This window comes from Gekko japonicus, unplaced genomic scaffold (assembly GCF_001447785.1).
Source record: "Gekko japonicus isolate JY-2015 unplaced genomic scaffold, Gekko_japonicus_V1.1 scaffold1540, whole genome shotgun sequence".
Lineage (NCBI taxonomy): Eukaryota > Metazoa > Chordata > Lepidosauria > Squamata > Gekkonidae > Gekko > Gekko japonicus.
Genome location: NW_015169220.1, coordinates 367,424 through 381,148, shown reverse-complemented (window position 1 = coordinate 381,148; position 13,725 = coordinate 367,424). Strand labels below are relative to the sequence as shown.

Sequence of the window (13,725 nt, the reverse complement as noted above, 5' to 3'; positions counted from 1 at the left end):
GGTATTCACTAGACTTGAAATGATAAACATAATACAATGACTGCAGAATTTTAGAAAAAATCACTTTTCACAGTTTATTTTACAATAATTGGGATTAGTCTACAAGTTAAGGCAAACATACTAATGCATTTGCTTTTCTTTTGAAGTTCCTATTATAAAGATTACATAAAGTTTGCTCCAAAATTTCTAGGAAATGTTTGTTATTGGAAAAAAAAGTTAAGATGCTTGATAACATTATGTGGAATAACCAAGACAATGCTTTATAACAACAATATTCAAACACCTAGTGGCAACATTTAATCAATTTGGAACAATTTGTTTCAAATTATCAACTTCAGAAGTTACAAAAAGGTAGTAAAATAAGAGTGGCAGCAATATTCAATACTAGCCTTAACAAGAACATAATTATATTGGCTACTTTCACAAAAAAAAGAGACCAAGAATGTTTGTTGGTTTCTGAGCAATAAGAGCATACAATGATTAAATTAACAAGTGTGAATATGTGTGTATAACAATTTTGCCATTGCTTCAAATAGTCTGGAATTACTCGGGTGAGCTTATGCTTTTTCGTGGAAGGGGGGAGCTTGCTTATATGTCCTTTGTAAACCGATTTCCTCATCAAGTTTTAAATGCCAATTTAAAGTCATGAAAATAAACTCCAGCAGAAGGCAGCCCTTTTAATGGGAGGTTGAATCCTGATTTATGTATCTCCATTTAACACTGCCAGACAGCTCTGCAACAGCTGTAGATTACCCTGTAGAAACAAAACAAATGTCACTGCCTTTGTTTAGTCTTGCACAGTGTAAAATACAGTCTACTAAATGACAATAGAACAATCTACCGTCTTTTCTCTTTAGGTGTAAAACATGCAGGTAATGTTTGATGGACTCTCAGAAGCCATGAACAGCACAGAACTTCTAGACAATCACATAGTTGAGGTGGACTGGCCAGTGGTGTACCAAGGGTGGGGTAGGGGTGTGCTCCACCCTGGGTGCAGCTTGAGGAAGGCCCTTGAAGGAGAGCCCTTGAAGCCAGTGTCATGCTGCGTCCAGCCAAACATCTTTCCTTTTATTTTTAAAAAACAGTTTTGGCTGCAGCCAGTAGGGGTGCAGGGAAGTCTGAGCATAGCAAAAAACACTCTAGGATCGGCTCAATTTCCTTTTCTCCAAGATTGAAACAAACTAGCTTAACAGATCATACAAATAAGCCAGCATACTGATAGCTGCTACAGTAATTGCAAGCCTGCAGGTCTAGCCTTTCTGCCTTTCTTTCCTTGTACCCAGCTCAGCCAGATCTTGCAAAGCAATAGTTAGGGTATTGCAGCAAAATAAAACCAATCCCTCTCTTAATTTCTCTCCCTCTTTCAGAAGGCACTCGTTTGCTGGGCACTGTATACTGTGCTGGTTCTGCTGGGCTTCCACAACCACCCCTGCTTGGACTGGGATTCTGTGCCTGACATCAGCTGGTATTGCCACAATGGCACTGGGTTAGCTGGGCACCGTACATTGCAGTGGTTCTGCTAGGCTTTCAACCCCCCCCCCGCTTGGACTGTAATTTTGTGCTTGACATCACCTGGCATTGCCACAATTGCACTGGGTTCTGCTGGGCCCTCTGTGACTGCACTTGTACTGCTGGGCACTCTGTACACTGTACTTGTTCTACTGGGCTTGCAAAAATGCCCCCCCCCCCACCTTCAATTTCTACTGCAGAGATTCTCTGGTTTGACTTTAGTCCTTTGGAAATAATGGAGGATGGGGGCACCATTGTTGGGGGGTATGTGTTTCTTAACATCCACTCTGGTGAAGCGTGTGATCACTGTTTTGTGATGCTTTGGCTGGTTTTTATTTATTTATTGGACTTATAGCCCGCCCTCACCTACGCAGGAAGGCTCAGGGTGGGTCACAGCATTTAAAATCAACATACAATTAAATACAATTTAGATTAAAATTAACAATCCCAGTGTTAACAGTTCCATGTTAGATAGCACAATAGGGCAGATGCAGAATTGATTCCAAAGTGGGGAGTTGCCAGTCATCCTTGACCATGCGCCTGGTGGAACAACTCCATCTTACAAGCTCTGTGAAATTGTTCCAAGTCTCGCAGGGCCCAGGCCTCATTGGACAGAGTGTTCCACTAGGCTGAGGATAGCTGGACGGCCTTCGGACCGGGTTATTAGCTGAGCAAAGTGCCCTTTGGGGGACATAATAGGAGACGCAATCCCTCAGATAACTTGTTAGTAAAAATTAGTACAAAAGCAGACTCCTAGCTCTCCAAAATGCCTTGTAGATGCTTGGGATGGTCAGCTCTTGGGCTTTGAAATGGAGAACAGAAGCCCTCCCAAGTGCCTGCTCATAACACAAGTAGTGTGATGGATTTTTTTTTGGGGGGGGGGGCATCAAGTCACAGCTGACTTATGGTGACCCTGTAGGGTTTTCAAGGCAAGAGACAGTCAGAGGCAGTTTGCCATTGCCTTCCTCCATGTCAGCTCTGCTTAGATTCTAAAGATCTGACAAAATCAGGCTATCTTAAGGGTATCCAGGTCAGGGCAAGGCTGAGAGTAATGTGACTGGCCCAAGGTCACCCAGCAAGCTTCCATGACACGAATGGTGATTTGAACCTGGATCCTAGTCCAACACTTTAACCACTATACTATGCTGGCTCTTGTGATGGAATAGTGTGTTGGAATTTGAATCTTTTTAACTAGTATAATTATATATATGAAGTTAAGTAAAAGAACATTTTCACTGTCTGAATTTCTTTTCTGGCCATTGAAATAAAGTTTGGGTCCAGTGGCACCTTTAAGAACAATCTTTGTTCTGCTGCTTCAGACCAACACAGTTACCCATCTGAATCTATTTTCTGGCCATTATTATTTTTAGGTTTATTTCATGATTATTACTGGGGGGGAACACTGTCATATCCCTGACCTGGATAGCCCTAACCTAGCCTGATCTTGTCAGACTTCAGAAGCTAGGCAGGGCCAATGTGGAGGCAGGCAGTGGGGAACCACCACTGAATGTCTCTTGCCTTGAAAAGCCTACAGGATCGCCATAAGTCAACTGTGACTTGACAGCAAAAAAAAAAAAAAAAAAAGAGGAGGGGGTGTTAAAAATTATCTCCTGTGGGTGCCAAATAGGCTAGGAACACCACTGGGACTGGCTATTTGTTTTACTGAGTGAAATCATGGTGGCTGCTACCCTGGAGGATGTCCTGTCCCAGAGGACTTCACCCTGTGCTTTTGTTTGGGTGCAGAGCAGCCAGCGAGGTGCCTGGCTTCACCCTGTGCTGGCCTGAGCATCGTGTTGCTAGTGAGGTTGAGCTTATTGGCCATACTCCTTGCCAGTTGTATTACATCTGATCCAGCAGGATGAAACAGAACATCATCCTGTTCCTCCTCACCAGCTGAACCACACCTGCACGAAGCCAGATGCCACAGTGCCCCTTACTGCTCGCCACATGGCACATGAGCCAGGAAGGAAGAGAATGGCAGTGCCCCACGCCAGCCCAGGCATAGTGCAATAACCTGCAAGGAGGAGCATGCGTACGGCAGCACCTCCCTACCCTCAGTTCTCCTGTCTGGCCTTTCGTCAGGTGGGGGGGGGGGTAAGAAGGAGAGGCTGGGAGCCTTGTTTAGGGCTGCTTTGGCTTCTCAGTCTGTTCCTGCACATAGTGCTCAAAATTGTCCATATAAGAAAAACTGACTGTATCCACCCAACACATTTATAAAATTTATAAAGGGATAAATGCTGTAGTTTTTCTAAAAGAAAAAACTGTGAGTGTACCCAATACTAAAAAACCAGCTGCGAACTACTGCATTCTATGCTTCCTTGACAGCACATGTATCTTACTTTTGCCAGCTGCTAGCCTCCAGGTGGGACCTGGGGATCCCCCAGAATTATAGCTCATCTCCAGATTATGGAGATCAGTTTCTATAGAAAAGAGAACCCTGTCTTCCCCAGGCTCCATCTCCAAATCTCCAAGTTTCCCAACCTGGATCTGGCAGACCTACACCCCATCCCCCACCGGTGGCCGGAGGGGGGCTGGCAACCCAAGCTGAGAGGTAAGAAAAAATTTAAGTTTAAAATTTATGTTGAAAATAGAACACATATTTTGTAGAATAATATTTCTTTACAGAAACTGTCTCATACAGTCATAGTAGGGCTAGCAGAAAATATGAATGCTGAGTTAGACTTTGTAACATTGAAAACATTGACATTTTCAACACCGTATCATCGTCACACACATTACAGCACAACTGTAGAAAAAATTAGTCCCATTTAAATATGATTGAAAATATGCAACATGTCTACAGTTTGCACAGGAAATATGTAACACAGGAATCTACTTCATACTATACATAGAGTGACTAAAACCTCATCGTAAAAAGCATTCACCAATTCCAAAAGAGAAAATATTTAATAGGTCCCCCCCCTCCCCCGTGTTCCCTAAAGTTTCCATTTTTTCTGTTGGAAAAGTGAAACAAAATTCAGAGGGGGGGTAGATTCGGGGTCTTCACATCTCTAAATGAAAATGATGCTTTCAAATGTGACTGCAAAACTGTGATGCCTTGGTTGCATCTGTGGCAGAGAGTTAAATTCTGCTGCGACAGATGAGAGGACAACTACATCCTCAGCATATCATGCACAGTTCTTTCATCTGCTAAAATTAATGGATCAGTTTTCAGTGCATTTTGAGTTTTTCTTAAATGTAACAAAAGTACATGCCATGTGATTTTTACATAAAACTGTGTATTTGCTTGGATAAAAGATCACATTTGCTTTTTTCTGCCCTCTAATCTATTTCAGTTCAAGTATTTGTTTCTATTAGGACATAAAATTAACATGAGGTTCTCTTTAAATTTTGTTTATTACAAATAAACTAAAATGTACATGCTAAATCACACTCTATTTAGAGCCTCAGGAAAATTTTCAATTTTAATTTTGCTGAAAACCCACATCACTGGATAGAACACATATGAAATAGTCTCTTTTGGAATGAGTGAAATGCTTTTATTTCATTCATCTACAGTTCACTTTACTAAATATATACAGTAAGAAGATTTTAATGCAAGCAAGCTATCTATAGCATTAGATAATTCCTTGTATCCTATTCACATGTGAACAATTGTTCATAATATGCCATATGTATGATAATGGACCATTGAAGAGTTTGTTTGTTCAATGTTAAAGTTTAACTTAATATCTGTTTACTACAAAATTAGTTGATTTTCAACTTTTACTTTTTCCTGCGTCTCAGACTGCAAAGGTTAAGAGATGTGTTAAGGTAGCATATAATGCACCAGTTTGCATATCTCTCTTGGGTATCGGGTATGTTCAAAATTTTGCTTGTATAAGCCAATGTGGTATAGTGGATACAGTGCTGGACTAGGATCTGGGGGACCCAGGTTCGCATCTCCACTCAGCCAAGGAAGCTTGGGCCAGCCACACACACTTAAGAGTTGTGAAAATAAAATGGAGACAAGAATGATATAAGCTGCTTTGGGTCCCCCACTGGGGAGAAAGGCAAAGTATAAATAAGGTATTTATACTTCTAAACTACATAACTATACCAAATCGTACAATTTTATATTCTATGTAAAGCAATGCAATACACCATAAGGCAATAATATATATTTAGGTTTGTTAAGTTTGCATATATTTCAGTTTTCCCCAAAAAACCTAAAGCAGAAATACTGTTATTTTCCCTATGGTCTCAAGATTTCCAGAACTTTGTACACCTTTACTTTTGAGTGCTTATTTTCAGGTAAAAGTAATGAAAATACAAAGTGAATTACCACCTTAGCATGCTTCAGTTCCAATTCTGCCAGTTCAACTAGATTCTTCCGGAATGCAGCAACTCTTCTAGTTTTAAAGTCTATGAGTTCTGTAAGAAATAAAAAGTTGGAAGTAGTTTCGAAGTTCAAATTTCTACATTTCATAAACAGTCCTATCTAGGGCAATAAATAAAAAAGTCCCACACAACAGCATAAACCTAGAAATACTTCTGAATTTTAAGGGTGTAATAATTTAAGGTAGCAATCTAATTCTCAGCATAGCCAAATGTGTGAATACTTAAATCCAGAGACAGGAGCCATAAATAGGTAAGATAGATCTTTCTTACAAACTTTAAGAATGGGCCAGGTTTGCAAAAAAATCTTTAAAAATATAGGAGAGAGTTAAAATTCCCTAAAATAATAAAAGCAGCACCTGTGACTAAGAAATGAATATCTTTAGTGGCTGTTGCTAGGCAACCACTACAATATTGCTGACCTTAAAGTCTTAGTTTCTGTAGTAAAAAGTGGGGACCCTTTCAAGGGCTGTTTTGGCCTTTGAAAAAAGACTCCTTGAGGTTGGCAGTAACTACTGGGCAACTTGATACCATGTGACCTGCATGACTCACCCAGAAATGGCTGCTTGTTACTATTCAACAGCAGCCACCTCATGAAAGCCAGTGCTGGACTAGGATCTGTAAGACCCAGGTTCAAATCACCACTCTGGCTTGGAAGCTCACTTAGGGACCTTGGGCCAGTTACACATTCTCAGCCCAACCTATTTCACAAGATTGCAGTCAGACTAAAATTCAGTCAGAATAAAATGGAGGAGAGGAGAATGATGTAAACTGCTTTGGGCCCCCATTGTGGAGAAAGACACAGTATAAATAAAGTAAATAAATACAGCTGAAGAAGGGGGGGGGTCAAACAAAAGTTAGGCTGGCTGGTAGATGGAAAGTAGCGTTGGGAAAGGTAAGCATATGGGGGTGGGCCAGGAGTGGGTAAAGAAGAAACAGCGTAGGGGAAAGTAGACAAGGGAAAGCGAAGTGCCCCCTGCAAGTCTTGAGGTTACCCCATCATGCAACCGGGCCCAGTCCGGCAACCAGAACTGTACAACTGGGCCAACCCAGCAGCCAGCACTGTACAACTGGGTCATAGTTTTCCTGGGTAGAGGCTGCCAGGGAGAGGGAAAGCTGAAGATGGGGGCAGCTAAAGTTAAGCTGCCTGATGGGTGGGAAGCCGAAAAGGAACCTGGAAAGGTGGGGACACTATGGGGCTTTCAGAGAGGGTAAAAAGGAAATAGGGGAGGAGGGGGAAATGAGATGCTCCCTACAAGCCCTTGTGGGTACCCCTCTTGTTTTATCTACACATCTAACATAAAAAATTCCACCAACACTCATTAATGATAATCTATTTCTAGGGAGAACACACATTTCTAACTTTCATGTACATGGCACACTTGGTCAGGCTACATTTGGGATACAGTAGAGAAAACCTTTGATACTTAATCAACTCAGCTTCTCCAGTCACAGTCCCCTAAGAAACCAAGAAACATCAGACACACCAACTGGACTCAAGTTAGTTTCGGCACAAGGAGCTGAAGAAACACGTGTATCTCAAACTACTTCAATTGTACTTCGGGATCTTGTTGTCTACTGATTCTACCCACATTATGACTTCAGACCCATTAGGAGAACCAGCTGGCACTGAGGGCACATGAACAAATGTGTACACAGTTACAAAGATGCATTTTCATGTATTAATCAGCTTGAAATGCAGTTATTCTTCTGTGGGTATACAATGTGTAGTTTGTTTAAACAAAAAAAAGCATATTAATATATTTGGCTGAAAAGCTACAATAAGGAAATACACCAAAACTTTAAAACTCAACGAAGTTCCAAGATTTTTCAAATACCTTGTTTTGCTGATTCAGATATTTTTTCAAATTTCTGACAACAAATTTGCTGAGTAGTTTCAGCTTGCAGGACATCTTTGTTTTTTGCTCTTGCTTTGTCTAGTGCCTTGTTAGCATTTTCATAATCCACTAATGACCTAGATCTTCTGTATAGAAGGTCCTACAAAACATGTACACCATACAAAGTCAACAAGATATATTCACTTTAGAAAATTTATCTCCACCCAAACAAGATGGGATAATGTAGATTTTTATTTTCATAAGATTAGTTTGAATTTAATTTTACCAAGCCATACAGTTTTCCTATGTGCAACCTGTTTTCCACGACAGACACGTTCATTTGCTTAGAAGTAACTGAATAGAAAACCTATGGTTAAAATATAACTAATCCTATTGTTCCCTTTATAGAAAGATGGCTTAGACCCAGAGCAGCACAAAGTTAATTCCTCTTGCACAAAAGGTGTTTGCCAATCTTTTCCAGCAGCAACCCAGCCACGAATTCCAAAAACTCCTCCCACAGTGGATGGTTGTATTTGGAGAGGGAAAATAGTTCAATGCGGCTCCCCCCTTCTGTTTGCCCAGTTAAGTGGGGAGGGAATGACAGGATCTAAATCTTTGCTTTAACAAGTCTTTGGTCTTATGAGGAAGGGTATTTAATATCAAATACATGATTGGTGGTAGTGGGGAGATTATATCTGGTCTTTTCAATTACTGGCTGAAATAATTACACACTAGTCAGGTAGCACCTTAAAGACCAACAAAAGTTCTTACAATGGAGGGAAGTAAGTAGTGAAGTCCCAGTGTGCTGCAGTAGTGAAAAAGGCAAAAGGGACTGAAAATAAAAGGGACTGAAAATAAAATGGGACTGAAAATAAAATGGCCGATATTACTATGCCCCTGTATAGATTTACAGTGCAGCCTCATTTGGAATACTGTGTACGGTTCTGCTCCCTGTATCTCAGAAAAGACATCACAGAGCTGGAAAAAGTACAGAGGAGGGAGACCAAGATGATTGGGGGTTGGAGCACCTTCCCTATGAGGAAAGGCTGAAGAGTCTGGGACTTTTCAGTTTAGAGACGAGACAACTAAGGGGGGACATGATAGAGGTTTATACAATTATGCATGGAGTGGAGAGAGTTGACAAAGAGAAATTTTTCTCCCAAAATGCTGGAACTCGAGGGCATCCAATGAAGCTGATGGGCAGTAGATTCAGGACAGACAAGTGAGTGATTAAAATGAGTGATTAAAATATGAGATTTGCTGCCAAAATATGTAGTGTTGGCTACAGGAATAAATAATTTTAAAAGGGGATTAGATAGATTCATGGAGGATAGCTCTATCAGTGGCTACTAGCCATGGTGACTGAGGGGAACCCCCACATTCAGAAGTACCAAACCTCTGAATCCAAGAGCCAGGAGGCAACATCATGGGAAGGTCTCAGCCTCTATGCCCTGTTGTTAGCCCCCAAGAAGAACTGGGTGGCCACTGTGTGAGACAGGATGCTGGTCTAACTGGACTACTGGTCTGATCCAGCAGGGCTCTTCTTATGTTATGTCCTTAAAAGTTACTTCAGCATGAACTTCCATGAGTCAGAACTCACTTCCTTAGATGCATAAAAGTGTATATCCACAGGCGTGACTAAATATCCAGTGAGCTCTTAACTCACAAAAAGCTCATTCAGAAATAAGTACTATTAGTCTAATTTGCTATTCAACTCCTGTGTAATTTGCTGCAAGAAACTAAACACTGGCTGCGGTCACACGGAACAGAAGCCACACAAGTGAGACGGAAAACAGGCGGAGTTTCCGGGCGCGATCTCACCAGCACATCTGGGAAGCGTAGCACTCCCGTGGCACAACCGAGGCTTCCAGCCGAAACTGCGTGGCAAAAAACTAGTACCTCGGAGGTACTAGTTTCCGGAAACTGCGGGGCAAGGGCGGGCGTCTGATCGCGTTTCCGGTGGCATCCGGCGCCCGCCCATGTCCCCTTGCAAATAAGGTGGGTTTTTTTGTCCACGTCTCTGTGGATGTGCACACGCACCCAACGGAGCATGCACATTAGTCGTGTACACACAAAAACAAAACATTTTGCCGCGGCGCGTGCTTCTTCGTTGCGCGCCGGCTTGTCCTGTGATCAGCACCTCTCCCTTGCCATGGAACCTCCAGGGTACCTCCACAGGACCTCCACGGGAAGTCTGATCGAGTAACTGCGCAGTAGTTTGCCCCAGGGCAAACAGCCACGCTTCTCCCCCGCAGTTTCCTGCCCGTATGACCGGGGCCACTGCTACCCTTCTGGAATTACTATGGCTAAAATATGTGGAGGAACTATCCATTTTCACTATTACTCAGAGGATCAAAAGCCATTCATAGATTATTATAAGTATTCGGCAATATAGTTTCTACCTGGTAAACTGATAAAACCTTAATTAGTTGCAACTCTTCTAAACAGATAATTTCAAGTTACTCTTTCATAAAACATAATTCTAAAAATAAAGAATAGTAAATACTCACCTTTGCAGCTTGAGATTCTCTTAAGTAATATTTTAGAAGATCTGAAAGTTTAAGGTCTTCATCAGCAGACACTCGTGCTTCTATTTTCTAGACCCAAAGAAACTGATTTCAGGGCAACCAAGTGGTACCAAATTCATAAGACCCATACTTTACGATATTTTCAGTAAGCCCCACATGCACCCATTCTATTTTCAATTAACTTTTTTATAGACATGTACTTTAAATATTAAAAATGCAGAGACATATGTGAATTCAAGAAAAGAATTCTGAACAACTACTTTGAAATACAAGGGATCTCAAAGATACCAGTTAACTAGAATTGAGGCTGAAAGGGTGTGCATATTATATAATTTGTAGTGATCCTGTTGTGGCTGTCAGAATTTTGGAGAAATATATAAGTTTATCTAGATCAAGCAAGTTTAGACAGTGCTGATTAGCCGACCCTTACATCATTCACAAAGCCACCTCGCAACTTCACTGAAACCGTTTTTAAAGTGTAAAAATGCTTTATTTATTAAGTCTGCATACCACAAGCTACATATCCTACACAGCAGGAAGAAGATATAAGTGTTTTACAATCAAGAATGTATAAAAACATGCCAGTATCTCTCCTTGATACATTATAAACCCATCATACCAATCTGGGGTTCCGATTATGAAACTAAGCATCACCACTATATAATGTCATCTATTTTTTGGACAACATATCAGTGGGAATTCAATGTAGAAAAAGATTTGCAATATTCTAAAATAAAATTATATAAACCCTGCATAATGACCAGCTCTTTCTAATTATTAAAAGTTATGTCTTTAAACATAAATCAGTTTTTTGCCTATCTCATACAAGTGGATGGTTGAAGTACTACATTGGTCTGTGGGGTTCCACATCCTGAGCCTCTTCCAGTTTACTTGGAACAGTAGGTCCAGGCCTGTAGCTATGGTGGGGCTTTTTGGAGCTCCACCCCCTTTCTTAAAGGCACAGCCCCACAAATTCCAATCCTGAAAACCTGTATTTTTAATTTTAAAAACCTTTTATTACAGGCACACGCTCGCGTCACGCCAACCTGGGGCCACTGGCAAGCTGTGCCTGGCTCCCTCCAGCAGCATGGTGCCCCTCAGCAAGCCCTGGCAGACTGGGCTGCCCAGCTGCTCCCCCCCCCCCAACACTGCGTGCCTCGCCTGGTGGCCTTCAAGATAAGGGAGGGAGAGGAGCGGAAAGTCACCCCAGCCCAGCAGTCTTCCTCCAGATCAGCACCTGGACAGTGCAGGGCTGCTTCCCCAAGGAAGGCACAGATTGGAGACAGAGCGGGAGAGAGAGCTTCTCCAGAGTGCAGGGCTCCTCCGCTGCCTCCTGCTTCCCTAGTAGCTTGCTTTGGAACTGCGCTCGGCTCCCTCTTCGCTCCCTCTTCTCTTTCTCCTTTTTTACGGCCCTTCATCTTGTCTCCCTCCTGGCTTGCAAATTTTGTTTTCCTCCTCCACTTCCTGCCTTGGCAACTTTCCCAGCCAGGGGAGTCTAAAGTGATGCTGCCCTCTACCTCCCTACCTTGCCTTATTCCTGCGCATTCACACATGCCCAGCCAAGCCCCCCCCCCCCCGCCAAATAAAGTCCTAGCTACAGGCCTGGGTAGGTCCCATCAATTTCCATTTAATAAAATGACAAAAAAGTAGATTTCAAATGAGTGAACATAAATGCATGAAAGGTTATTTTTGGATTAGTGTACAAAGTTTAAACTGAAGACTACAACCAACAAGATACTCAGAGCTGTATATGATACTGACCCATATATTTCCTGTAGAGCAAGTTAGCAGACCAACTATCTCTTTTTACGTGCAGCAGTATGGCAGCCTTGCAAGAACTCTAAACCAGCAAAGCTACAAGAATCAGTTTTTAGGTACATACTGAATAAATAAAGTGTGGTGGAGCTTTAACATGGAGACAGACCAGCAAGAATAAACCCAAACAGAAAAGGAGGGTTTAAATCTCCTCTGTTTTCACACCATTTTGAACACACCAATAATAATAATAATAATAATAATAATAATAATAATAATAATAATAATAATAATAATAATAATAATAATAATAATAATAATAATAATAATAATAATAATAATAATAATAATAATTGCATTAGCAAAAAGCCATAGCAACTGTACAGGATAAAATAAAATAAATTTAAAAAAAAAACAACACACACTTAAAAGGTCGACAGTTATCAGCAGTAAACTAATTAAACTCAGGGAGATTTGTTTTCTTAATCACCGCAGCTAGAAAGGAAGCCACTATAGCCGTGGTTTGATTGTCAGGGAAGTTATCAGACAATAGCACTGAAACTACCCAAGGAAGGAGGGGAAGCTTTTCTTTTCTCATAACGGGAATGATGTATCTCTCTCTTTTCTTATTCCACTTAGGACAAAAAAGCATTATATGATCCATAGTTTCTATCATCTCTTGTCCACAATCACAAACACGTTCCGAAAACGGAAGTCCCAAGAAGCGACCAGAGAGCACCTTAGAGGGGAAGGAGTTGAGTCTCGTCAAGGACACACCTATTATTAGGAGTCCCCAATTAACAATTTCAAACTAGAGACACAGCGATATTAGTAGCAACAATGACCATCACTGTGCAGATTAGATATAGGCAAGAAGTATTTTGTAATACATACCCTTGTTTTGTCAAACAATTCTGACACTTTCAGAAAAAATCTTAAAAGGAAAAGGAGACATAGAAAAATGGCTTAGGTCATTTCCATGTTAGCAGATTTATTTCTACCTCCAAGAGATCTAATATGAAAAATATGCACAGACTGTTCTATCCATGTGGCTGTATCTGATGAACAGCAAAGCTAATTAGCAAATTTACCCACAAATCTACCAAGAACATCACAAGGTTATTAACTTATTTGAAATTGTATTTATTGCTCATTAGGTCAGGTCTGAACTTTGCTTCAGGAAATAAAGCAAATTATGTGAGCAGCATTACAAGGATTTGCTCCTCTTGCAGATGTTTAAATTGACCCTGTACATTGAAAAATAAACCGAGCTCTGACACACACAATACCGAGAACTGGGGATTTTTATAGAGGTCAAACACAGCAAGCCCTTTTGGATACAGTGTAACTAACAAACGTTTATATAGCTCAGCTATTTGGTTTGCATCATGCAGGGCTGTTGATGGAGATCATTATTTGCACTTGAATGTGTTACACAGAGAATATTTTCTTTGCCCTCTGCTAAACAGCAGCACCACATTACATTTGCTGAAGACTGGTCAGGAAGAACTATGAACTTGCCTATATCACTAGCAGCCAAAAAGCACATTCACCAATCTGATTCTGCTTTGGAAGAGACAGAGGCCTGACCTGTGGCTTAAAGCAGCCAGGCTTAACAGGCCTACTGTTTGCCTTTGGGTAGGAAGTCTAGTCTCTATACTAGCCTGAACAAAGTACAGCAGTAAAGGTGACCAAAATAGCCACTCTTGCCACACATGAAAAGATGGTTCTCGGGGGTACTACCATTAAAAACAACA

The 13,725-nt window shown here is 41.2% G+C and overlaps 1 protein-coding gene across 1 annotated transcript in view; it reads right to left on the bottom strand.

The window, feature by feature from the left end:
- Positions 1–359: 359 nt before the first annotated feature.
- Positions 360–13,725, bottom strand: part of SNX6 (sorting nexin 6) — a 47,843-nt gene continuing 34,477 nt past the window's right edge. Inside the window, exons 10-14 of the mRNA XM_015416396.1 lie at positions 12,863–12,902; positions 10,196–10,282; positions 7,686–7,845; positions 5,798–5,883; positions 360–754 (exon numbers count right to left, since the gene is read on the bottom strand). Coding sequence (XP_015271882.1) covers positions 701–754; positions 5,798–5,883; positions 7,686–7,845; positions 10,196–10,282; positions 12,863–12,902 — 427 coding nt within the window. The 3' untranslated portion in view covers positions 360–700. The remainder of the gene's footprint in view (positions 755–5,797; positions 5,884–7,685; positions 7,846–10,195; positions 10,283–12,862; positions 12,903–13,725) is intronic.